Below are 24,057 nucleotides of genomic sequence, written 5' to 3' on the forward strand. Positions count from 1 at the left end.
CTTTCCCTCTGTGTGTTGAGCCTTCAGCTGTGTCTTATTAAATACTTTAGCCTGGTCTTATCTGAGTTGTGAAGAATTAATGGATAGGCCTGTGACCATAGGTCTATGAATACTTGAGGCATGGCAGCCATTTAGGAGGGTCTGTGACCAGATGCAAAGGCTGACTGTAGATGAGGAAGAGCGTTTTGGAACAGAATTAGTGGCAGATTTGGTTTCCAGAAACAGGGATGTGTTTGTGGACCATGTGAACATTCATTCCCCAGATTCATAGAAATACTGGTGACAAGAACCCTGATAGGACATAGACTCCTTGATGACAAGAAGAATTGGTCTTGAAGACTGGACTATCAAGTTACAATTAAGGAGATATAAAGATATGGATAACTGAATGTGTTTGTTACTTAAATGTCCTTGGCTCCAGCATGCAGTGTGAGACTGTTGTGGCTGCTGCAGGTCTGAGAATGAGCTTCTGGGATGTCATTGCTGACACTGGGAAGTGAGGAGCCTGTATTGCCACAAGGAAGGCCTCTAATGAGGCAGGGATTGTGGTGGTCAGGAAAGACTTCTTGGTGGAAGTGAGTCTTGAACCCAGTTGTGAAGGCCAAATCAGAATAATCATCTGGAGAATGTTGCATGAAAATAAGGGAATCTCAAAGAGAACAGCGTGCATCTAGCACACGTTGAGAAGTAAAGAGAATGAAGTACAGTGAATGGAAAAAGTGAATAGGGAATATGGGTTCTAAAAACCAGGTGGAGACAAGGCTACATTCACCAGAGACAAGAATGACCGAAGGAACAGATTCACCTCTAAACGAGGCAAGTGAATTGAGGGACTTCCAGTTAGTGAATATTAGTATTATTATCATTTTAAAGCTCTGCTTCCCTCCTGAAGCTATGAGTTGGGAGAGGGCAATGGGTACAAGCAGTTGTGTGTGTGTGTGTGTGTGTGTGTGTGTTGGGAAGGAGTAAAATGGAGAATGAACAACAAAATATTTACCTCCCACATGAGTTTTTACTGACATCAAAATGAGGTGAGTGGAACTCGGGGCTGGTTCTCTGGGTTTCGGGTCACTACACAGGGGAGGAGTTTTTTTTTTTGTTGTTGTTGTTGTTGTTTCTTCTTAGCAAAATCCCTGCTTTCACAGTAAGGAAATAATTTAGAAATTTCTGAAAAATGATTAAATTTAAAATAGATTTTATTAACCTATAAAACAATTATGGCCTGACCACTGGATACCATTTAAAACTTCTTAATTAAATGTGTTAGCTTGAAAATACATGTCTAAAATATTAAGTAATTGACTAGGCTGTATGTTGAGCTCTGTGGTGTAAACATATTTCATTTTCTAGAAAGGCTTATAATTCATTCAGAGAGACCAAAGCAAAATATGATACTAGAATTAAGCCAACAATGTCATGAACATGCCATGGTAATAGGGAGAAGGAACACAATCTTAGGCAGATATGAATAAACATGTTTGAACTAATACATTTTTAAATCACTTTTACATTATATGCCATAGGGCCTTCGATGGAAAATCCTAGGTAGAAGGACACTCTATCTATATTTCTGCCACTTCTGAGGGGACTTGAATACACAGATGTCACTGGTATTTTTATTTTTTCCTCGGTTCCATATTCTATAGAGATTAACTTGCCTTCAGCCTGACCAATCAGCTGACGCAGGAGATCTTTGACTTCTTGTTTTTCCCACACACGTCCACTCTGCCAGAGGGCATTTATATTTGGTTCTTTACTGAAGTGCTTCTCTATCTCAGCCTTGTGAACAATACTGTTGAGACCCTTCTTCTTCCCTAGATAGAAAAGGGTGCTTGCCTGCTTGGACCTGCACATGCGCTTGTACTGTCCCCGGAAAGATCTAGTTAAAGAGGAAACATACTTTTCCATCTGTTTGGAATCTTCATCTAGTTCTTCGTTTTCTGGCCAGAACAGGAGGCAGGCCAAGAAATAAGGATCAGAATACTGATGACTTGGTCCTACGAATTGCAAGACTTCTCGGAGCTTTTTTTTTAACTTGGTAAGTGGTTGGATGGACTTGGAATTGGGTTTTAGACAACTGAGAATGATGTTGGCCAAAATGAAATTCTGTTTCTCCTTCGTCAGCCGTTTATTTGGGTTCTGCTGCAACAGGAAGGTGTATTTATCGACTATACTTTCCATGATGGTTGCGGCCTCTTTGTGGTTTGGATTAAGATATTCCAGGAGTCCAGAAAACCTGTCTGCTCTCAAAGCTTCTAGACTTTTCCTGCAATTTTCCTCCTGGAGTAACTGACACTCTTTGCCTTCTAAAGGACGTAAATCCAAATGGCAGAAAATTTCTTTGTATTTCCTGAAACAGCGACTGACTTTCTTGCTTAATAGGACTTCTGCCATTTCTTTTTGGGTGTTCCTGGTTTTCAGGAGAACCATGTAATCAATAAAAAAATCAAAGCACCCTTTCAAATCTGATTGTAAATTTTGTAGGTGGGATGTGTACATGCTAAGAGCCAAATAATATTCATTTTTTGGATCAGGAGGAATGCTCTCCTTTCCAGATAGAAATTGGGCCATAAATTTTTTGGAGAATTCGTTTTCCCGATGGAAAAAGGGAGTGAGCTGAAGAATCTGGATAGTGTAAAGACCAACTTCTATTTCACCCAAGAACCCAGCCGTATTATATGTATCATACCTTCTTTGGGACTTTTGTGGTGACCAAGTTTGAATCTCATATTCTTTACTATCAGTTTGCAGTTGGGATTCTTTGAATGCTCTGGAGGCTTTTTCAGAAGCATCTAGGAAATGCCTTAGGTCTTTGATAGTAATGTTTGTACAGTTTTTGTGTTCATCCAACCACCATTTGATCTCATTTTTGTAGACCTGACCAACTGTATCTGAGATATAGGAATTTTTAGGCGCTCGTCTTTTGGCCAAATTTGCCCAGTCCAGAGCAGTGTTAAAATTCTTCTCCTTAATGTAGAAATACCTTGCTAAGGCCTGACAAATGAATGCATTTTGTGGGAATCGAATACTTCCTGCAGTCAAGACCTTTTCGATTTCTTTATTCTGCAAAACCTCGATCAATGGGGAAAACAACGTGTCTGTTTCATCTCCGTGCTCCTTGCGCTGCCTTGTAAGCAGGAGAGTTTGCACGTCGTGCTGAAATTTGTCTTTTCCTATCCCAGAATCATAGAACAAATTCTCATTTAATATATTCAAGGCAATTTGACATTGATTTAGGTGATAGCTTTTCTCCAGTTCCTTTAGGCAGTAAATGGCAATCAGAGGGTGAATGATACGCACCCCTGTATACCTCCCATAATCAGCAACTTCTGTGCTTATTAAGAGTGTAGAATAGGTTCCCATCTTGTCTTCTAGGCTTTCAGGTTTCCAGAATGTACTAGTGTATGTAATTCCCAAGAACATTTCGCACTGTGACAATGAAATTGTAGAATCAGTAACATAAGTGTTGAGTAAAGCCAAGAAAGAAACGAGTTGTGCTTCCTTGGTGTCAATGTTCTGTTCTTTGAGGATATTCCTTACTACATTTTCTACATATGCTTCATCAAAATTGCCTTTCATGATCATGAAGGAATAAAAGTTTTCACAGTTATTGTGCTGCTTTTCAATTTCCTCCAGTTTGATCTCAAAAGCTCGTTGTTCTTTGGGAGAAAGTTGGGATTTCAGGGAGACACTATCTGCTAATTTTGCGCTTTCTTCTGGATTCTTGGATCTCATGCAGTTTAAGATAATTACCAATGTCTTTTCATATAGCAAATCTTTCTCTCCTAAATTGAAATGGATGGAATTCTGCAGAATGTAGATATTCTCCTGTTCTTCAAAATCATCCACAAGGAGAAGCACAGGAATATAATCCTGGTGGCTGTTTGCCTTGTAGGTGATCAACTTGCTTACTTGTTCTCCAATTTCTGCAAAATCAGTTGCTTTGTTTTTTAACACAGCACATCTGAACTTTTTCTTTAGGTCCCAGAGAACATGCATAGCCAGTGTAGTACCTCCACAGCCGGGATGGTGATAAAGGTTGATAATTTTCACAAATAGTGGTTTAGGACATTCTGCACACTCGTTTATTATACGTTTAAGGTCTTCATATCTGTCCCGTTTCACAAAAGGTGAGGAATAGTTTTCAGAAGAAAAGTAGAAGTTCCACCAGGATACTTTGCCACCGCGATAAAAGTGTTCTTCTTTTGATGTCTTAAATTCTAGGAATTTAGACTTATCTTTCTCTATGTCTGTGTCTTTACATTCATTTTCACAGAGGATTTCCAGTGCGACCAAGGTATCCTCGTCCTTTTTCTCTAGGATAACTGAGGCGCCTCCTCTGGAGGGCAAAAACCTTTTTGATGACTGAATCACTGATTTTAGTTTAAGGATAGTACTGTTTACCAGTTCTATATTTAAAGTGGAAATAGTATGGTTTGCTAACTCATCTGAGATTGTCAATCTTGTCTGTAGTAGATCTTTCCATCGTTGATAAATCTGTGAGTTTACACAGATACACAACATATTATCCATTCCTTTGAGAGCTTGATAGAAGGCACAGAAAGTTTCCATCAATGGGTCTCCTGGGCTTTCTACCGAAGAGAGTAAGAGAAATACCACCAAAAATTTCCCTCTTGCCATTATATTTTCATCTGTGAGAAATAAAATCAGTTTTCTGACTTCAGAAGCTCTATCTCTCTGCCATAAATGTGGTTCTAGAGGTTTATAGGTCTCATTTTGCAGGTCCGATCTGCCATTGCAGAAGATCCAGCTGGGCTGCTCATAAAGATTCAGAGTAGAAATCTTCTCCATCACACTAGCTGTCTTTTCTTCATACTGACTTGGAAAGTGAAGGTTTGCTACTCGGCTTTCTTTGTAAACTTTGACAACTCCATTGATCACAGATTCAGGATCAAATTCCAACACAGCAAACCACTTGATTTCCTTAAGAAAATCTAAGTGCTGGGTTTGATTTGGGTGGCATTTATTTGTTACAAGAATATACCAGTTGTAATAGGAATTATCCAATGATTCTCGGTTCCCGATGAGAAGTTTAACCAGTTTTAATCCTTCACTCTTTTTCTTAGTCACCTTCAGCCCATGTTCTTCCTCCGCTTCTTTTCTAGATGCTACCAGGGACTTTAAATTTTGTAAAAATTTTTTGAAATCTATATCCCGTTGCTTTCTGTTGGCCAAGATATCCCTAGAGCTAGCTCCTTCTCTAATGAATAGTGAATGATCTTGGTGTTGTTTCCACATTTTATCTGTACAACATTGCATCTTAATATAGAAATACTTTTCTTTACATATAGAGTGTTTGGGAATAATGTCGACTTCAATGACAAATCTGTCAGACGATGTATTGTTCTGCAGGAGGACCTCCACAAACCTTGGCTCCCGAATACACCTTTTGGCTTCATTGATCTCACTTTCTTCAAAATACTTTTTGATCATTAGATTGAAGTGGTTAATGAAGGCATCCTTATTGGTGACTTTCACACCAATGATTTCTCCATGGGGTTTGTCCTTGACTCCAAAATGGATGGTACCGTTGGTGCGTGAATTCATACAAGCAGATGCAAACCGGAAGACCTCATTGCTGAATTTCATTTTGATGTCCTCTTCTGTGGCGGTGTCCGTGTTGGTGAGAGCTTTGAACTCATGAATTGGGTCAATGAGATTCAGTGGTCCTGTTTCAGGCTGTAGAATATAATGTTCTATGTAGCGATGGCTGTCATGGAAGTGATCAAAAGGATATGACATACAAGTCAACTGTTCAGTCTGTAGTTCATTTTTTTTCTCATCTTTAGTGTTTGTTCTTTCACTTAATGCACTTTCTTTCGCAAGAATGGACTGTTGTTCTGTGGTATCCCCCATCTCTCTGAGATCATGATCAATACCGGATGACATTTTTTCCTCCTCCTTTTTGGTTTGTTTTGGCTTTTTTTGTTGTTCTTTTTTGGAAGGTTTTGTAAGATCTGATTGTGCTGAATCCTGATTGTCATTTTTAGGGCAACTATTAATCAATTTGTTATATGTACGTTTTATCAGAAGTGCCGGACCCCGTGGTAGCCCCATTTCTTTAAGATCCTTTTCAGTTAGTTCCTGCAGAACTAATCCTGACACTTCTTCATTGAGCAAAATTTGTCCATATTTCTCATCAATTTTAAGATCTTCAGTTACCCATTTTTTAACATGCTCTTTGGTCCAGTCTTTGATCATTTCAGGTAGAGTTTCTTGTTCATTCATGTCAAAGCTTTAACTTTATTCCCTGGAAAAAGTAACACAATGAGTATTTTAGTATTATACTTTAATCATTGAAATCATGTGGTCAAATTAAGTATATAACCTTATACAAGTAGTGTATATGTGTGTGTGTACCTATATATGTGTGTGTGTATATATATGTATGTATATGTGTAATATTTTCTAAGGCTTACTTAAAACTGCTTGATATTATTTTAACAGCTTTATAGTCATAATTTACAGCATACCCTTCTTTCCTAGGTGATTATAAACTTGGTTATGAAATCAATAACTGCTAACTAGTTGATACACTCTTTTATCCTTATAATAATTTTCCCTTTTAGGCTTAACTTGGTGAAAGTTGTGTTCTTGTAATTTGAAACTAGAATCCTAAAGTAATACAGAATTGGATCCCATAGCAGAATATTGCAAATAAACTTTAGAGTGTGAAACTTTTAACACAGTGGAGATGGGTTGGGGTACAGGAAAACAAGCTATTCGCAACTTGGAAGCTGGTCATTTTTTAAAACATAGTTACAATGCTTTGGTTAAATCATCACTTACTGTCTTTTGGACTTAAGATGTCCATACTGTCAGGCTAGAACTTTCCAAGACTTGGCAGTAAAATGTTTGGATAATGGATTTTGTTGTCTAGTTCTTGTGGCTTGCAGAAAGTACAAGAAAAGACCAATAGTTAAAGCTGGTCTAGCCTTCCTGAAAGTAGGTATGAAAGACAGTACGAGTTTTGAACTTTATTAAAAATCATTTTCACCTGAATTATGGATGTGGGACTGACAAAGATACTACCATTAGGTATTCTTTTGAATTGCAAGGTCTAAAAATACTGGATCCTTGGAGACTCTAAACCTTGGCTAAACACTAGAATCACCTGGGGCTGCAAGCCTGAGACTCTTGCAAGTAGTTGAAGGAGTGATGGGATGTTTTCAGGCATTAGTCCTTTTGAAAATATCCCAGGGTAATTCTATTGTGCAGACAAGATCAAGAGTGATGGCCTCAAAGTGTAGTCTCCAGCCAGCAGCAGCAGCATCACTTGGCAACTGGCTAAAATGCAAATTTTCAGGCCCCCAGACCTACTAAATCAGAGTTAAAAAGATGAATCAACAGATTGGTTTAACTAAGGGGAATAACAAGAAAGCAAAATATCTGAATATAAAGAGATTAAAAAGCACTGAGGATTGAATAAAACAGAAATATTAAAATAGAGAAAATGAATGCATTTAAAAAGATTTGTAATTTTTGGAATTAAAGATTTAAGGACTCTTGTTTTGTTTTGTTTTCATTAATGGGTAACCAAATACAAAGTCTAGCCAAATTGCAAATTTGACCCAAATGTATTTGACATTTCTTGCAAAAGCTCATCTAGAGAGGGAGATTCAAGATGGCAGATTAGAAGAAGGCTGCATTCCTAGTTGCTCTGTGGCTCGGGATTCACACAGCAGGAGTGCTGCTTTGCAGTTATATATGTGAAAGAGGGATTTCACTAAAATTCAATATTGGGCAGTCAGAGTGTCTTAGAGACTCAGAAATGTGGGTGCACTGAACTGAGAAGAAAGGATACATTGGAGCCAAGCTGGTGGTGGCAGTGGCCGTGGCAGTGGCACTGGTTCACCATGGAGGGGAGAGATAATACCCAGAGAGAAACACAATGAGCAGATTTGGTACAGAAAATCCTCAGATCCTAAAGCAGCCTGAACTTGGTTGATCCAGAGGTTGCAGTGTGAACTGATGTTTGAAAAGTGCTAGTGTTTCCCAACTGGCCATAGAGAGCTGAGGTGGAGCCATCTTGAGGTGGCCATGCTGCAGCTGCTGCTGTAGGAACCAGGAGATCTGAGCAAACACTGTCTTGGCAAGCACCTACGGAAAGCTTCTTGTATACCTAGCAAAATATGAGTGAAATAGGCACAGGGAAGATTATACCCAGGGGGATTCAAGTCAGAAAAGTGAAGGGGAGCACAACTTGCTTCTCCTTTGCTGGGGAGGCTCACATAAGCAGCTGAAGTGGGTCAGGAATCTGAGCAGGCACATGTGCATATATTCAGGGAGTGAACCTGGGAAGGCTGTGTTGCTGGGCAGCAGAGTGTGTGGAGGATTAGCTTCCCTGGCCCAGGATTAGAATTCCGGGGAGGCTCACAAGATCTAGACTCCCAGCAGAGATAGGGAAACTTGCTAGGGGTTTAGGATTATATTGATCTAATCTTTCTAGAGCAGATACCACCCAACAAAGCCCCTAAGGCCTGATTAGACCTAAACCTAAGCTGCTGTAAGACCCTCATAGGACTCTACAGCACTCACTACTCCAACTCAAGAGTGCGTCAATCAGGTCTGTGAAGACAAAACTTTAATTAACAGTATCTCCCTTTCCATCCTATCTTATACTGGTAAGAAGGAAAGCTGAGAGCTATTTCAACTAGCCTCAGTGTTAGACCACTGCAATCAGCAGCTTGGTAAACAGCACAAAAAGAGAAAGGGGTTAATAAACTCCAGCCCTTGGTCTCTCTTTCTTTGTACATAGCCCATGAAGAAACTGAAAGAAGCAGAGTTGGGCATAGACAGTAAACATCCATTCTTGCTGACTATTTTGACCGCCTCAATGGAGAGGATTCCTTCATTTTTCATTAATAATCTTTTGCCTTTGTCCATTTTTGGTTTTAGTTTTAGTTTAGTTTTTTTTTGTGTGTGTGTGTCTGTGTGTGTGAGTATGTGTGTGTTTTGATGTTCTTTTTTTTTAATTTTTTATTGTGGGTTGTTCAAAACATTACAAATTTCTTGACATATCATATTCCACACTTTGATTCAAGTGGGTTATGAACTCCCACCTTCACCCCATACACAGATTGCAGAATCACATCAGTTACACATCCATTGATTTACATATTGCCATACTATGTTTTGATGTTCTTGCTGTGCTGATTTGTTTATGAACATACATAGATATATATGTTCATTTTTAACATTTTGAAAATATAGTTATTTTTCATTGCATTATCTTTTGGGGGTTAGGGGTTTTGGTTTCTTTATTTTATTTTAGTTTTGTTTCTGTTTGTTTGTATCTTGTTTCTCTTTCTCTCTCTTCTCCTGCTAAGAGCTGAATTCTCTTGTTATTTCTCTCTCTCTTTTTATTTTATTTTCTCCTCCTTCCTTATAAACATCACCTGTTACATCTCTTCTGCATTCTCTGTTCACTTTTTAAACATTGTAAACTCTCTTCTACCTTTCTGTCACATTTTTCTTTCTCTTCACTGTATTTTTACCATCTTTTAGAGCTAACTGATTTATCTAACTCCTGTTCCCGCCATTCATCTTGTAGCAATTATTTTTTCTGTGGGTGACATAGTTGATTCTGTTTCTTTTAAAGCCAGATCTAGTTCATGGTTATTTGTTATTTTTGCTATTGACAATTGCTGACCCCACCATTCCTGTTTTCTTTTTCTTGTCTTTTCTTTCTTTTTCTTTTTTTGTGGTAATTAATGTTGCAGATATCATAGTAGGAACTGCATCTTATTTTAATGCTTTATATTGTTTGTATTGGTTGTTATTATTGTTTGTTTTTCCCTATCTTGTGGGGTGCTGAGAACCTACAGGGACACTACAAATTCACTGGGTAGAGACTCTTCTGCTGAACTAAACTTGGCCAAAAGACAGCACAACTTGCTCCACAAACAAATCAATGACATTCAAACTTCATCTATACTTTAATACAAAGTATAGAAGAGCCAAAACCCAAACCAATGACCAAGCCCCAAGTAGGAATAGCTATGGTTGGGCCCTGAGGTCCCACTCATGGGCATCAAGTGCTACAGCAAAAACAGAGAATTAACACAAAGATTGTGTATACCATACCTATAAGGGGGTCTCAATCTAGATCACACTAGGACACTTGGGCAAGAGAAGGCTGTGCCCCCAAAAGGTCAACACATAATAATGAATGAGAAATCTATACCAACAGATGCATAAAACCCAACTCAGGAATACAAGAAATACAAAAAAACAAGATAACATGACACCTCCTAAAGTTCATAATTCACCAGCAGCTGACCCCAAAGATACTGAAGTGGATGAAATACCAGATAAATAATTCAAAAGAAGGATTTAAAATGCTCAATGAATTCCAAGAGAACACAGAAAAACAACTGAGTGGAATTCAGGGTGTTGGTACAGGATATGAATTAGAAATTCAATAAGGAGATAGAGATCTTAAAAAAGAATCTAACAGAAATCTTAGAAATGAAAGACACAATAAATCAAATAAAATATTCAGTTGAAAGTTTCTCTAATAGAGGAGACCATGCTGAACACAGAATCTCAGATCTGGAAGACAAAGTGGCTACCCTTGACCATTCAGACAGTATTAAAGAAAATAAAATAAATAACCATGATTAGAATATACAAGAACTCTGGGACAACCTTAGGATATCAAATTTAAAGATTATTGGAATTGAGGAGAACTGTCAGATGCAGGCTAATGAAATGGATAAAACAGAGAATTAACACAAAGATTATGTATACCACACCTATAAGGGGGTCTCAATCTAGATCATTTAAGGGAAATAATAACAGAAAAATTTCCAAACATTGAGAATGAGATGGATATCCAGAGAGAGGAATCACTCAGAACCCCAAACAGACAAGATCAAAATTTATAATTAAATGCCTAACATGCAGAACAAGGATAGAATTTTAAAAGCCTCAAGAGTTCATCAGGTCACATTTAGAGGCAAGCCAACCAGAGTTACTTCTGATTTCTCAGCATAAACTCTAGAATCCAGGAGGGTTTGGAAGGATGTATTTCAAGCCCTGAAAGAAAATAACTGTCAACCAAGATTGCTTTATTCAGCAAATCTATCTTTCAAAATAAAAAATAATAAAATAAAAACCTTTCAAGATAAGCAGAAATTGAAAGAATTTATGACTACTAAGCTGTCACTATAGAACTTACTTAAAGAAATATTCTACACAGAAGAAATGAAAGACAAACTCCAGAGTTCACAAATGAACAAATCTAACTTGAAGAGTAGCTAAGGAAATGAGAAACAGGACCAAAGTGAAAATTACCAATAAACCCAAATGGAAGGAAATAATAAATACGTCTCTACAATAACATTGAATATAAATGGCTTCAACTGTGCAATTAAAAGACCTAGGATGATGGAATAAATTAAAAAATAAGACCAACTATATGTTGTTTGCAAGAGACTCACTTTACAGGCAAAGACAGACACAGGCTGAAAGAGAGAATGGAAATTGATATACCATGCAAAAGGAGCCCCAAAACAAACCGAAGTAGCTATTCTCATACCCAACAAAGCAAAGTTTAAGCCAAAATTAATCAGAAGAGACAAAGAAGGTCATTTAATACTGGTAAAGGGAAAAATCCAACAAAAGATATAGCAATAATAAATATTTATTCCCCAAACAAGTATGCAACTAGCTATATAAAATAGACACTACTCAAATTAAAGACCCAGATAGACCCCAGTACACTAATACTGGGTGATTTCAATACACCTCTCTCACCATTAGATAGGTTATCCAGAGACATAAACTGAGCAAAAACTCTTTGGACCTAAAAAATATAAATTAAATAAACTTAACAGACATCTATAGGATATTTCATTCAACAACAGCTGAATACACTTTCTTCTCAGTGGTTCATGGAACATTCTCCAAAGTAAACTATATTGTAGGACACAAGGAAACTGTTAGCAAATACAACCCAATTAATTAATGTAATTTCTTGCATTTTATCAGATAATAATGGAATAAAATTAGAAATACACACCAAAAATCCTATATTAACTATATAGGAAACTATATAAACTCATGGAAATTGAACTATACACTTTGAATGATGAATGAGAAATAGAAGAAACAAAGGGAGAAATTTAAAAACTCGTAGACTCAAATAAGTATAGTGATACAACTTTCCAGATTGTCTGAGACATTATAAAGGCATTTATAAGAGAAAAGTTTATAGCTATGCATGTCTACATAAGAAAATCAGAAAGATTTCAAAGTAAACAACCTAATGATGCATTTCAAGGCCCTTGAAAAAGGACAAACTAATTCTAAAACCAGTAAAAGGAAGGAAATAATTAAGATCAGAGCCAACATCAATGAAATTTATTTATTTTTTATTTTTTTGAAATTTAGAATAAAAAATACAAAGGATCAATGAAATGAAGAGTTAATTCTTTGAAAAGATAAACAAGATTTCTAAGCCCTTGGCCAAACTAACCAAAAGAAAAAGAGAGAAGACCCAAAATTAATAAAATTAGAGAGAAAAAAGGGGAAATCACCACAGACATAACAGAAGTCCAGTGGATCATTAAAGGCTATTTTCAAAACTTATACTTTGATAAATTGGAAATCCTAGAAGAAACAGATACATTTCTGGACAAATATGACCTGCCCAAATTGAATCAAGAGGACATAGGAAATCTAAACAGACAAATAGCTAGTAATGAGATAGAAGCAGTAATAAAAAGCCTTTCAACAAAGAAAAGTCCAGGACCAGATGGATTCTCAGCTGAACTCTACCAGACCTTTAAACAACTTTTGCCAGTGTTCCTCAAATTATTCCATAAAATAGAAAGGGATGGAGCACTTCCAATTTCATTCTATGAAGACAATATTAAACTCATACCAAACCAGATAAGGACACACCAAGGAAAGAAAACCATAGACCAATAACCTTGATGAACTTAGATGTAAACATCCTTAATAAAATGTGAATTATATTCAACAACATATTAAGAAGATTGTACAACATAACCAAGTTGGTTTTATTCCAGAACTGTAAGGATGGTTTAAAATATATAGATAAATAATGCAACTCATCACATAAATAGAATGAAGGATAAAAATCACTTAGTACTCTAAACGGATATAGAAAACCCAAAGCCAACTTTATAGTAAGTGGGGAAAAACTGAAACAATTTCCTTTAAAATCTGGAATAAGACAAGGATGTCTACTGTTACCACTCTTATTTGTTTGGTGCTAGAAATTCTAGTCAGAGCAATTAAGTAAGAGAGGGAAATAAGAGGAATAAAAATAGGAAAGGAAGAAGTCAAATTATCACTTTTGTAGCTGATATGATCCTATATTTAGAGGATCCAAAAACTCCATCAAAAAACTGCTAGAGCCAATAAATAAATTCAGAAAAGTAGCAGGTTACAAAATCAACATACAAAAATCAGTATATTTTCTATATTCCAACAGTGAATCTGCTGAGAAAGAAATTGGTAGAACAGTTCCATTCACAGTAGCCTCAAAAAACAACAAAAAAGCAAAACCAAAAATAAAACCTAGCACTAAATCTAACCAAGGAAGTGAAAGAACTCTACAATGGAAACTATAGAACACTGAAGAAAAAAATTGAAGAAGACACAAGAAGATGCAAAGATCTTCTATACCCATGCATAGGCAGAATTAATATTGTTCAAATGGGCATACTATCAAAGCAATGTACAAATTCAACATAATCCCCATAAAAATACCAATGGAAATCTTTATAGAACTAGAAAAAAAGACAGTCCTAAAGTTAATTTGGAAAAATAAAAGACCCTGAATAGACAAAGTATTTCTAAGCCAAAAAAGAAATAATGGATAGAAAAGTTATGTCTGATTCATGCTAGTCTACTATCATGTACATCTAAAAAGAACAAATTTAACGAAAAGAAATACTGGAGGCATCACAATACCTGACTTCAAATTATACAACAGAGCTGTAAAAACTGTATGACACTGGCAAAATAAAACAGCCACATAGACAGTGGTAGAGAATAGAAGGCACAGAGACAGACCCACACCTCTGTAATCATCTGGTCCTTGTCAAAAGTGCCAAAAATATACATTGAAGAAAATACAGCTTCTTTAATAAACGGTGCTAGGAAAACTGGTTATCCATATGTACAAGAGTGAAGATAGACCCTTATCTCTCACCCTACATAAAAATAAGCTTAAAATAGATCAAATAATTAAAATTACATAAAAAACTACGCAGTTCCTAGAAGAAAATATAGGGTCATTACTCAGGCATATAGGCACAGGCAGTGACTTTCTACTCTAAAGGATCTCTAAAGCTTAGAAATAATGACATGAGTTGATAAATGGGATGACATCAAATGAAAAGTCTTCTGCATAACAAAGGAAATAACTAGGAATGTGAAGAGATAATCTACAAAATGGGAGAAACTCTTTGCTAGTTATACCTCTGACAAAGGATTAATATCTAGAATATATAAATAATTCAAAAAACTTAACACCTTAAAACCAAATAACCCAATTAATAAATGGGCAAATGAATTAAACAGACACTTCTCAAAAGAAGAAATACAAATGTCCGACAAATATATAAAAAAAAGTTCATTCTTATTAGCAATTAGGGAAATACAAATCAAAATTACACTGAGATTTCATCTCATATCAATCAGAATGGCCGTTATCAAGAATACAAACAATAATGAATGCTGGAGAGGATGTAGAGAAAAAAAACAATTTTATACTGTTAGTGGGATTGTAAATTAGTACAACCACTATGGAAATCAGTATGAAGGTTTCTCAAAAGACTAGACACAGAACCACCATATGACCCAGCTGTACCTCTCCTTGTTATTTATCCTAAGGAATCAAAGTCATCATACTGTATTGATATATTTATCCCCATGTTTATAGCAGTACGATTCACAATAGCCAAACTGTGCCTAAGTGTCCACTAACAAGTGAGTGGGTATAGAAAAAATGTGGTATATATACATAAAGGAGTTTTATTCTGCCATAAAAACTGAAATTATGTAATTTTCAGGAAAATGAATGGAACCTGAGACCATTATGTTAAGTGAAATAAGCCAAAATCAGAAGGTCAAGAGTCACATGTTTTCTCTCATGGTGGAAAGTAGAGAGGAAAAGGGAAATGACAGATGGGAGGTGATCACATGAAAAACAAAGGGCGATCAGCAGAATAGAGAAAGGAGACCAGAGGGTGAGAGGAGAGGAGGGAGGGGTAAGTGCTGAAGAGGGATATTGGCCAAATTATATTGTTATATTGTGTGAATGTATTAATATGTAAAAACAAACCCCATCATTATGTACAACCATAATGTACCAATAAAAAAATAAAAATAAAAAAATTCATCTGAGGGTTTCCATGAAGTCAAACATGGAGAACAGATGAGCTGAGCTGGAATACTGTATCCCCACTGCAGTGATTTGCCCAGTCTGTAGACATGCAAACACTGTACAGCTGCTTCCACTGTCTTAATAAAACTTTTCCTGGTTTTAGCATCTTGAATTCTTTTCATTACTCCTAGCTTCACTTTGCAGGTCATGATTAGTCCTGAGCCAATCAGCAAGACTGAGCAACTGGCACAAGGAACACTGTAAACATACTTCAGATGATCAATTCTGTTCATTTATAACATAGATAGAAGTAGTTTCAGAAGTTCTGTAAGAATTATCACATACATTGACACCAGAGATAAGTATTGTTTTAACTTAAATGGTCTCCTTTTTCATTCATTCAACAGATATTTAGTAAATTCCTTCCTGACTCTAGTCCATTGGAAAAGATTTTAAAAGACAAAACAAGTCACATATGAACACTCAAAAAAGTTTATAATGACAAATTGTGATAAGTGCTTTGACACAAGAAGAGGCATAGTGAGGAACAGCTGATATCACCAGGAGGTGAGTGGGAATGTAGGGCAGGCAAGGTTAAGGGGGAGCTGCTGGGGTAAGATGGCAGGTGGGTGCAGGGAGGAACCCTGAGGGATAGTCAAGGGAATGAGGAATTGTCCATCTGGTAGGCCACCCAAAGGCCTAAGGTCTAGTAAGGTCTAAAGAATATGGTGTATATGTTCAGTATAGGGCAGTGCCTTCCACACAGAGCTAGGGCACTGGCCCGTTGTGAAGTTACCTGAGTGGAGGAAGACAGACCAGTAGCTGACTCCTCAAGTCTGAGAGACTGGGAAACTCAGCCCTGATGTCTCTGTCTCCTCTACAGAGGCCCTTAGTGCCACTTGAGGTGAGACTGAAGGGTGCCTGCCTTATCCATTTGCAAGCATCATGCAACTGACAGTGAAAACAGTTATTAAAAAAGAATTCTTAATGAAAGGTTTTTCTGAAGTCATGTTGGAGAAAAGACTGGATGAAAAGTGACCACTCTCATCTAATATGAGCTATTAAAGAACATGATGCTATCTTATTTTAAAATTTAGACTTGAAATATTTTATACTTGAATAACTTGCCTGAATATTTGATTTCTTATACATTTTAACACTTTTCAATAGGCAGCTGAAAAGAAGAGAACATTCATGCCCACAGATACTATTTCTGTCATAATTTTTTGGTTGCTCAATAGACATATAATTGATCCTTCCAATACGTGAATCTGTCACCTGACTTACTACTTCTTGTTTGACGATCTGAACCTCAAACCACCTCCATTCCACGGTCACACCTTTGACCATGTCATTACTATTATAGATTGCATTGCATGCCTTCCCCTTTTGTGTGCCAAAGTCTTAAACACGAGGACCTAAGAATATGGCCTTATTTGGAGATAGAAGTCCTTAGTTAACATGAGGTCATTAGGGTGGACCCTAATCCACTAGGACTGGTATCCTTATACAAAGGGGAAATTTGGGTCCAAAGGCACACATTTAGGGACAACAGTATGTGAAGAAAAAGCAGAGGTCACGGTCATGTTCTATAAGCCCAGGATCCCCCAAGATTGCCAGCACACCACCTCCCTAAGGCATGGATCAGGCTCTTCCTCACAGCTGTTGTCTGGGACAATGCATTTCTGTTGTTGAAGAGACCCGGTTTGTGGTATCTTGCAGTGGCAATCCTTGTCCTCCTGTTCCTGCTTTCCCCCTTTAACTGGCTTTGTGTGTCTTGGCCACTCATTGTAATCAGTCTCTTCCCTCCTACCACTCCCTTCCTAGATGACAAAGCTAGTTAAATCCTCCTCTTCGATTCCATCAGTTCATCAGTATATCTTCCCTTCTCTGTGTCGACTTGAGCGTCTCACGGTCCTTATAACATGGCTAAAATCAGTCTCCTGATATTTATCCCTCCCATCCCAAACCTGCTCCCCCACAGTCTTATCAATGAATGGAATTCACCAGTGGTTCACAGCAAAGGGCAGCTGTGACTGCTTCCCTTTCCACACACCTCATATTCATTATATTTCCCAGGACTTTTCAACCTCACCTGCATAGTGTCTGCAGAATCCCACCATTTCTCACATCGCTACTGCTTCCACCCTGGTCCAAGCCATCATCTCTTTCTTGACTTATTCACTCATTGTTACCTGGTCTCTCTGACTCTGGCTTGTCCCTACTCCTCAACCTATTCATTTTATTTTCAACAGAGCAGCCAATGTGATTCTGTTAAAATGTTAGTGGAATCGTGCCTCTCTGCTCAAAACCCTCTGAATAAAAGCCATTAAAGTCCCACACAATCTGCCTACCCCACTGTCTTTCTGACCTCATCTCCTCCACTCATGCCACTCGGCCGCCCAGCTGCTGTGCTGTTGCTCAGATATGCCAGCCATGCTGGTGCATCATCAGTCTTCAGACCAGCTGCTCCCTGTGCTTGGAATGCTCTTCCTCTAGATGCCTACATAGCTCACATCCTCACTTCCTTCACCCCTTTACTCAGATTCAGAAAGGCCTTTGTTGTATTCCTGTCTTAAAATTTTGGGTTAAACAAAAGACTTCTTCCTCAGCACTTTTCCTCATTCTTCCCTGATTCAATTTTCTTTTTTGGGATTTACATAGTACATATTTTACTTAATCCTCTTCTCATTCTGTCTCAGAAACTACAGTATAAACCACATGAAAACAGACTTTTTTTTTTGCCACACATTGATTGATGAAGCCCTGGGTCCTGTCATAGAATTAGTACTCAATGAACTTTTTTTTTTTTTGAATGAAAAAAATAAGATTTTTTGAGTAGTAAAACAATTGAATTGTCATTTTGGAAATCCATGAGTTAGCAATGCTTATGGAACAAAGAACCTAAAAATCTCTTCATTTGTCATCTATGAAATTAGAACTAACTGAAGCTGCCATGTTAACTGATCATTAGGACTCAGAAAACAGTCAATGTTTTAAAAACAAAAGTCAGTAAACATCCATCCTTCATCTAAAGTCCTCCATGAGCCCAGTTTCCTTATCAGCTTTTGCTGCCTTATTTACAGTTCCTGAATGAGCACTTTCTCACAAGGGGTTGTCCCTGCAAGAGGTTGGCTCCTACTTAAGTCCTCAGTCCGTAGGGTTCTAATCGCTCTCTCTGCTCTGGACACACAGACACTCCTCTGAAGATACTCTTATCATGCTCCACAGACTGGCCCTGTTCAGGTCTGAGGCAGTATCTTCTCTTAGTCAGAGTCCTCTGTCAGTAGCTCAGTCAACCCACACCTTAGGAAACCTAAATGATTGTAAGGAACACTCTGGATTTTCTCCTCTGTGTTAGCCAGAGGTTATAGCAATTCTCATGGATTCTGGAACTCTACAAGGAGCAGCACATTAAGGATTTTCTGCTTAGCAGACACTAGAAGTGGGGGACAGAAAAAGGAATGTGGGGGATGGTGGAAGGCTGGACTTTGTGTGTCATCTCACAGGGTGACAAATTCCCTGTCACTTTCTTCTTTGTTGCTTGAATTCCAGGGAGATAGAAACTCTTCAAATGGGGTGGCTAGCATCTGTCTTCCCCAAGCCTGCTGCTTTTTAAAAAATCTCTACTGTATGTCAAAGAGTCCCTCATTGTTCAAAGATGAAGGGCCTGTTGTGTGCAGTGGTGCACACCTGTAATCCCAGCGGTTGGGGAGACTGAGGCAGGAGGATCCAGGGTTCAAACAGCCTAAGCAAGGGTAAGGAGCTCAACAACTCAGTGAGACCCTGTCTCTAAATCAAATACAAAATAGGGCTAGGGATGGGGCTCAGTGGTAAAGTACCTCTGAATTCAATTCCTGGTACTAAAAATAAGAAAAAGAGAAAGAAAACAAAAAAGATGAAGTTTCCTTTCTAGCATCAAACATTTCTCAGTCATCCACCTCTATGATGGTAGTTGAGAAGATACATAATTTGCAGCTACTATACATTTGAACCACTTTTACATAACTTTTGATCTCTGATATGGTCAAAAGTTATATATGACCTATGATCCATATTTGACTGGAGCTATATATTACATAGCTCACAATGATATGAGCAAAAAGGTTTTGATAAGGCTTTGACATAACTCCTTGCTTTCTTTCTATGTCTTCAACCTTAAATCCTGGACTATTGGTATGTTTTCTAAACAGCAAAGGACCTTGATGTTTAGCAGAAAGCTCTATAGTATGTAAAAGGGGAAGGAATTGTGATCAGTAAAATTATGTCATGATTAAGGGAGCTCTCCTCTTAGGCAGACCACTTTCCCATTCATAATAGAGGGGAAGTGGATGAGAACCAGTATTGTCTTGTTTGTTGAGTTTTTGTTCAGTCTCTTCAAAAGAAGTGCATATGAAATCCCTCTATCTGGTGTGATTAGTGGTATAGCTGGTTGAAATTCTGGGGAAGTCCTCCACCACCTCCTCTGGCAAACTAATTTTGAAACCCAGAGGTTCTCCTTACTAGAATTAAATTCAGGATCTATTCCCTAAGGACTTTTATTTTCCCTTTTGGGGAGCTGCTCAGGAAGGGTCAAAGCAGAACCCTGTCAGGGACAGCTCTGGTACCAAACCCAATCTCCCAGAGCCAGCAGGCATCCCCTCCTTCAGCACAGCTACAACCCCGCAGCTCTGCACCACTCCGATGCTTGGCCAGAGGAAACCACAAAGCAAGTTAGTCAATTTCCTGTATTGCATATTATAAGGATGTATTTCTTCACATAGTCTCTCTACAAGCTAGTTGTGTGAAGGAAGGTCTTAAATAAAACAACGATTAAACTTTGGAGGGTTTTTATCTACGGTAGATATAAACTTTTGATATCATCTTAAGTTTTATTGGTCAGAGTTCATAGTTGCCTACAATATTCTATGTGGTTTGGTATGCTTGGAATCCTGATCTCCTGGTCGACATTTTACCCAGTTCTTCCATTGTCATTTCTTTTAAAATCAATTCATCACAAATACTTAAATGCATTTGAAAGAATATTCATTTCTAAAGATCTCCTTAAGTTTTTAGAATTAGTTTATAAAGACAGCTTTTAATGAGAGTTGCTTAAATAAACCAATAATTAGAAACTTACCAGGGCTTTTCTGAAAATTTATATTTTTTATGTCAGAAACTTGAAACACGTCTTCCTGAGCCTCTTTGATCTAGAACACTTTAGTGAGTTGCATTTGCTTGAGAATTTGTGGGAATCTCATTCTGTAAATCAGCGAGGAAGCAGAGATGCAGGTAGAACACAGTTGGTCCTTGTTCAGTTTGCCTAAGAACATATTTGTTGAGAATCTATCACGTCAAAAGCGAAACAACAACAAAAACAAATACCACCACAAATTAAAATGCAGGGACTGAATTTCTGCTTAGGAAGTATTTATTATACAGACTTTCCCTCTAATTTTCTATTCTGAATACTTTCAAACATAGAGAAAACCTGGGAGGATAGGGAAAAGAAATGCTATTCCTTAGACAGGTCTTTTTCTATGCTTATACACTGTGAATAAAACAAATAAACATCCCAAAATATGTTGCAGACATGCTGTTTCTTTTTTCCTACATTCCACATTCGGTGTGGAACAATCCCTAGGCTGATCCCCATATATCCAGGATCTGACCACCTGCCTCCCACCTGGTCCAAGCCTCCATCTTCTCTCTTCTGAATTGCAGGATAAGTATCTCACATGTTCTCTCTTACTGTTATTGATCCCTTTCGGACTTCTCAAAATAGCAGCTGGAGTGACCCTGTTAAAATGTATATAAAGTCACACCAATAATCTGTTCAATCCCTCCCGTGGCTGTCCCTTTGACTCAGAGTGAAAGCCAAGTCCTTTGTTATGGACTTCAGGGCCCCATGTGAGCTGGTACCCTGCTGCCCCTCCAATTACATCTTAACTTTCATTTCTAGATCTCAGTCTGTTCCAGCCCCCCACTTCCTTGTGGCTCCTTGTTTCAGGAAGCATCTGCTCCTTTTAGGTCTGCTGCACTCCTTTCCTCTCCCTGGACTATCTTTGGATACCTGTAAGGATCACCCCTTTACTTCCCTTAGCTCTGTTATCAAATACCACCTTCTCAGTGAAGTATTGCTTGACCAGCTAACTGAAAACATTTTTCCCTGGCCCAGCACTTTCTATATCTCTTTGGCTTTATTTTTTATTTACTGAAGATTTATCGCAATCAACTTTCCATATATTTTTATCTATTTATCTTGTTTATTTTCCACCCCACCCATTATTTTGGGCACTCTTGAGGACAAGGGACTGTGTACATTTGGGTCACTCTTTTACAATGCCTAACACATACTAGCTTCTAAATGAAAATTTGGTTAATGAATAACATATTTTCTTAGAGTAGTTAAAAACAAGAAATTTTTGAAAACCCTCCAAATAGCAATGTGTGTAGGTCAGTGGACTTTTCTCATTTTGTTAGGGTGATTATTATTTTGCTTGGCTAAAATCCCAGACAGAAGTCTAGGGAGATCTCTTCTCTGTGCCACTCACTGGGCCAGAGCTAACTCCAGCTTCTATCATCTGGTCACAAAAATGAAAAGGAAGTTTTATCAAAAGGAAGGGAAAATGAATAAGTGTGTTTTCTCCTGTGGTCCTTGTAGGCACCGGTTTCATGTTATACCTTCTCAACTTTCTACTGCATCCCTTACAGTCCTGGAACAAGGCCATTGCTCAGGTAGGGTGTTCCCTGGGGAGGTCCCTTTTACTCTGGGTCCTCAGCGTCTGAGTTTCAGAGCCTTTGTGTTGTCACCTGCTGCCTTTGCTCTGGAAGCTGATCTCCTGGTGGGGACCTGGCCTCTTCCCACCAACTCACCCCAATAAGGCCTCACTCATGCAGCACCTTTATTTAGCCTCAGTCCTCTTCCAGCAGTTTAACCTTCCACCCTCTCTCTCTGGTTACCTGAAAGACTGAAAGGACAGAATCCAGGTTTTCTTATTTGCTCTGGTCACGGAATATAGCAATTCCAAAAGGACCTAACATTCTAGAAATGAAGCAGCACATCAGGAACTTCCTCTGCAGCCCCTCCCTCTTTTACAGCTCTCTTGGCCTCTGCAGAGGCAGTGACTCATTCTGTGTCTGTCTAGCATACGAAGTGCAGCAAAATTGACCTGGTGCCACCAATCAGGGCACAGCTTTTTCTCAGTTACTTTTATTCTGAATTTGCCCACAGGTACCAAGGCAATAGAAATATTATTTTCAGATAGGGACACTGATGTACAGACCCCAAATCTAAACTCTTTGCTTACACTAAAGGAAAAAAATCAATATCTTGTCTTAATATGAAATAGTAAATTATTTAATAACTCTCTAGGACTATTATTAATGCCCAAAAGCTCTCAACCCTGCCTCCTCAACATGATAGAAGTTATGAACATATGATGATTCAAACCTACAGTAGTCATTAAAGTTTTGAAAATAGTTTGCACTTCATGATTTAAAAAGCCTCTGCTCATGTAATGTTGGAAGTAAGTTAAGATCAAAACTATCATGGTTGGTGTGAACAAACTTTTGAGAATTTCTTGACATCACTCTTTGGCTGTCAGATTCCTGTTTTGGAACAACTGTGACCACATGTCTTATTAGTACTGTTACTTATGGACAAAGCAGCTGCTGGATGCCACTCTCAGTGGAACGACTCCAGCTTTCTTTCTGATGTTAAGCAGGAAGTACCAAGTCAACAGAGCTCTTGGGGACACATATTTTGGGTGCCCACCTCAATCTCAGGGGGTTCTTAGCCACACCCCATATATCCACACCTAGAGAATTTGTTCTGCTCTGCAAGATTCTTAGAGCTGTGGGCAGAGAAAAGACACTTTTGAGTCTGGGTTGCAGCCAGGGAGAGCTAGCCACACCCTCCTCCAATGGGATGACAAATTGAAACCACACACAAGTAAGTTAGTTTCGATTTCCTGAAGGACAATGAATTTTTTTTTAATTTTTTTTTTTTTTAGTTTTCAATCAGATTGTTGTATGGAATGGCTATGAATGGAAGGTTTAAAATAGAAGTATAGCTGGTCTCTGGAGAGCATTATCTCTGGTGAAGTGTAACACTTAATAACATCTTACATTATGAAAGACAGGATTTTGCATAATTACACAGGAATGCAGGTTCTGTAACAATCCTTTATGCTTAAATTCCTGACCCACTTGGCACTGTTTCTCTATACTTTCTTCCACAACTCACCTTCTATGACCAGAAACCCTTTCACTAGACTGATTGGTATTCATCACCTTAATTACACTTAACAGCACATTTCTTTTTAGAAAGACATAAGTTAGTATCAATAAATATACTGATATGTATTCAATACAATGATACTTCTAATTAACATTTTTACAAGTAATGGTTTATGTACAAACATGTATTTATATAAAAAGTACAGCTGGCATTTTAAGAAATAGCTCATTCAGGAACTTACCAGAATTTTCCAGAAAACTTCTTTTTATATCCAAAAATTGAAACCAGTCATTTTAAACTTTGATTTCTTATTTCTTTTCTGATGGCTAAGAAATATATGATTGGAAGGATGTTAGTTTTTCTAAAAGTAAAGCCATTAAGCTGTAAGTTGTCCGGCCTCTGGGGCTCTGACTTCTTCTGAGGGTGTGTTTGGATTTCTGTACAGAAGCAC

The 24,057-nt window shown here is 37.9% G+C and overlaps 1 protein-coding gene across 7 annotated transcripts; it reads right to left on the reverse strand.

Annotated features, from left to right (window-relative positions):
* Positions 1-1,178: 1,178 nt before the first annotated feature.
* Positions 1,179-24,057, reverse strand: Samd9l (sterile alpha motif domain containing 9 like). 7 transcript variants are annotated; one of them, XM_058582888.1, is made up of 5 exons: positions 23,848-24,056; positions 22,268-22,335; positions 21,051-21,163; positions 20,505-20,687; positions 1,179-6,271 (listed from the first exon to the last, which is right to left on the reverse strand). In XM_058582888.1, exon 5 carries the CDS (start codon positions 6,247-6,249, stop codon positions 1,495-1,497), a length of 4,755 nt encoding a protein of 1,584 aa, XP_058438871.1. In that variant the 5' UTR covers positions 6,250-6,271; positions 20,505-20,687; positions 21,051-21,163; positions 22,268-22,335; positions 23,848-24,056; the 3' UTR covers positions 1,179-1,494. The 7 variants fall into 7 exon arrangements, with proteins under 7 accessions (XP_058438871.1, XP_046311152.1, XP_046311154.1 ...); XM_046455196.2 differs by having other exon boundaries at positions 22,241-22,335; XM_046455198.2 differs by lacking the exon at positions 21,051-21,163.

This window comes from Marmota monax, unplaced genomic scaffold, assembly GCF_021218885.2.
Source record: "Marmota monax isolate L192 unplaced genomic scaffold, Marmota_monax_Labrador192_F-V1.1 WCK01_AAM20220418_F8-fsc00264, whole genome shotgun sequence".
Taxonomy (NCBI): domain Eukaryota; kingdom Metazoa; phylum Chordata; class Mammalia; order Rodentia; family Sciuridae; genus Marmota; species Marmota monax.

What these genes read in the sequence shown, in the direction of transcription:
- Samd9l (XM_046455200.2), bottom strand. Translation starts at nt 6,249, where the DNA reads ATGAATGAACAAGAAACTCTACCTGAAATGATCAAAGACTGGACCAAA.